Source organism: Nestor notabilis, unplaced genomic scaffold (genome assembly GCF_000696875.1).
Source record: "Nestor notabilis isolate BGI_N333 unplaced genomic scaffold, ASM69687v1 scaffold27847, whole genome shotgun sequence".
Lineage (NCBI taxonomy): Eukaryota > Metazoa > Chordata > Aves > Psittaciformes > Psittacidae > Nestor > Nestor notabilis.
In genome coordinates this window covers 29,065-31,568 of record NW_009935670.1, presented here as the reverse complement: position 1 = coordinate 31,568, position 2,504 = coordinate 29,065, and the positions used below count along the sequence as shown (strand labels likewise).

Here is a 2,504-nt window from a genome sequence, read left to right as displayed (position 1 = left end):
CTACGGTTCTTTCTCAAATTGTCTCAAACCTGCTGAGAAAGAGAAAGATTAAAGATGGCTTGAAATAACCCAAACACATCTCTAAAATAGAAATGGCATGGCTCTAGATTAACACCATGTAACAAAGCAAGACACAAGCTGGATGGTGCCGTGGCTCATGTACTGGGCTTGCTCAGAGCTGGTCTCCAAGAGGACATACAGAATTTCACCTCTCTCACCTCCAACAGCCCCTGGAAACAGCTCAGGGAGTGCTCAGGAGCTTCCCACTCAGAAAAGTCGTGGGTGCTGCACCTAGTGCTCTACTCAGCCACGTGAGGTTGGTTGCTGTGATGAGCTGTTAAGGTGAGCTGTGCTGCAGTGCTTGGTGGACACACACTGAGCCCATGGCAAGACTCCTGAGAGCCTCCTCCTCATCTCACTCAGGCTTAGAGTGTCTGAACCACTCAGCTGGGTCTGCGACGACACATGACTGCTGACACCTTTCGCAGGAATAGAGCTGTGCTAAGTCCGTGCGAGCCAAAAAACCCCTGTCCTAACAGCTCAGTTCAAAAAAGGAGAAGAAGAGGAGGAAAACAATTCTCTTCTGCATGACTCTAAATTGATAAGAAAAGTTCACAGGCATACCATACCTCTGGCTTCACATATGAATATGCACACATTTTTCTTCACATATTAATGTATAAAAAAATTAAAGTTTTTCCGTATTTTATCATTTCATTCCTAATGAAGACTCAAGGGATGTTGCAAGGCATCTATAATGCTATTAAATTAATCAGTAAATTTCCATTCTTCCCTGCTGCTCCTTAGAATCATAGAATCAACTAGGTTGGAAAGGACCTTTAAGATCATCAAGTCCAACTGTTACTCCAGCACTGACAAGTCCACCACTAAGCCACGTTACTAAGGGCCTTGCCTACACTGCTTTTGAACACTTGCAGACACATAATTTCTTTAATTAGCTTTATTTGGAGTGATTTAGATTAAAATAAAAATTAAGAAAGCTAGGAGAGCAATTTTGCCCATTTCTTTCTGTACAACTAGGTTATCTTTCCTAAACTAGTAGTTTCAAAATGACAGTAGTGTGCCTTGGGAAGACACTGATGCACAGCTCCAGCAAAACCAGTCCTGCTGCAGAGTGCATTTGAACTCCAGCTCAGTCTGGGTGTGCAGGAGCACATGGAGCTCACAATGAGCCAGAGGAATTATTTCTAAAAACTCAACACTGCTGAGTTTTCATCAGGCTTTAGCATTACCCAGTGGCAGTGTTCAAAATCAGTTGCAGGGCTTGTTCTCAGTAGTAGTCCTGAAATCTTTCTGCTCAGATAATGTTTCTGCAATAACCTCATTTTCTGGGTTCTCTCTGCTCATGAAAGGCATATTAATTGCTGCTGCAGCCTTAAAAGAGCCTTTCCCACATGCTTTGCCTTTGCTGTAATTAGTTAAATGACCATCGCGTTCTTCAGACCTCACACAGTTTAATGATACTCTCCAGCTATAGCAAACATGCTACACGTGTCACTTGAACAAAGCTTTGCAATCGTGGCTGGAGCACTGCTAGTCCTCAGTCTTCCTAGAAAGATGATTTATTTCTCAAACAGTCATATTTTGGTGATATTGAAATGGAGCTTTTGAAAGGCTAAAGACAAAAAGGTGGGGTTTTTTTTGCATCAATATTAACAGCTATAGAATTTTAAAACACAGATATGCCTGTGTGAAAACGTGGCAATGCTTCTATTTAACACGCAGATGTATTATTAGAATTACTTACCATTAGTCTCTGATTTTTTCCCCATAGCTGATACCTGTTTGAAAAAGTCATAACCCATTATTAAACTTAAATATGTGAAAACATAGCTATTTGTAACAAGAAAAAAAAATCAACTCCAAGCAAATGACAGACTTCCACACACAACACTGCCTTTAAAAAGCTGCCAAAAAGGAATGAATATAAAAGCTGCACACTGCCCATGGCTTTCTGTACCTCACTGTACTTTCTTGTATAGATAAAAAGGCAGTATAATAAACATGTAGAGGCCTAATTCCAACTGATTGACCGTACGAAGGTGAAAGGCACCTTCCCTCTAGAAAGCCTCCCTTAGAGCTATTATCCTTTTAACAATACACTGAAGTGTTACCTTAGAAGAAGGAGATGGCTTTTCAACTGACTGCTTCTCCCAGAGATTACGTTTGCCGGACACATCTCCCGGTTTTAAATCCTGTGTTTTAAAATTAATGTCAGAGAACATAAACCAACATTAGTTCAGGTTTATTTTAATTTGTTAGAGAAGTTAAAATGTCACTTCCTTATAAAAAAAATTGAGGTGTATCCACAGAGTCTATCAATGTGTCTACACAGATACATGCTTTATGGCAAAAACCAGTCCTGCTGCATCTATTCTTAGTATTGCATAGACTGGCCATAACTTATTACGCTCATCCTAAGGAGTACAGTGAAAAGTTACTGCACAATTGGGTTTTTAAGACAGACAATTCCAAATTGGGGG

At 40.4% G+C, this 2,504-nt stretch overlaps 1 protein-coding gene across 1 annotated transcript in view; it reads right to left on the bottom strand.

Moving 5' to 3' along the window:
- Positions 1-2,504, bottom strand: part of CALD1 (caldesmon 1) — a gene marked incomplete at its 5' end in the record, with an annotated part of 28,008 nt that continues 25,504 nt past the window's right edge. Inside the window, 3 exons of the mRNA XM_010017956.1 lie at positions 1-32; positions 1,769-1,802; positions 2,136-2,216. Of these exons, the coding sequence (XP_010016258.1) occupies positions 1-32; positions 1,769-1,802; positions 2,136-2,216 (147 nt within the window). The remainder of the gene's footprint in view (positions 33-1,768; positions 1,803-2,135; positions 2,217-2,504) is intronic.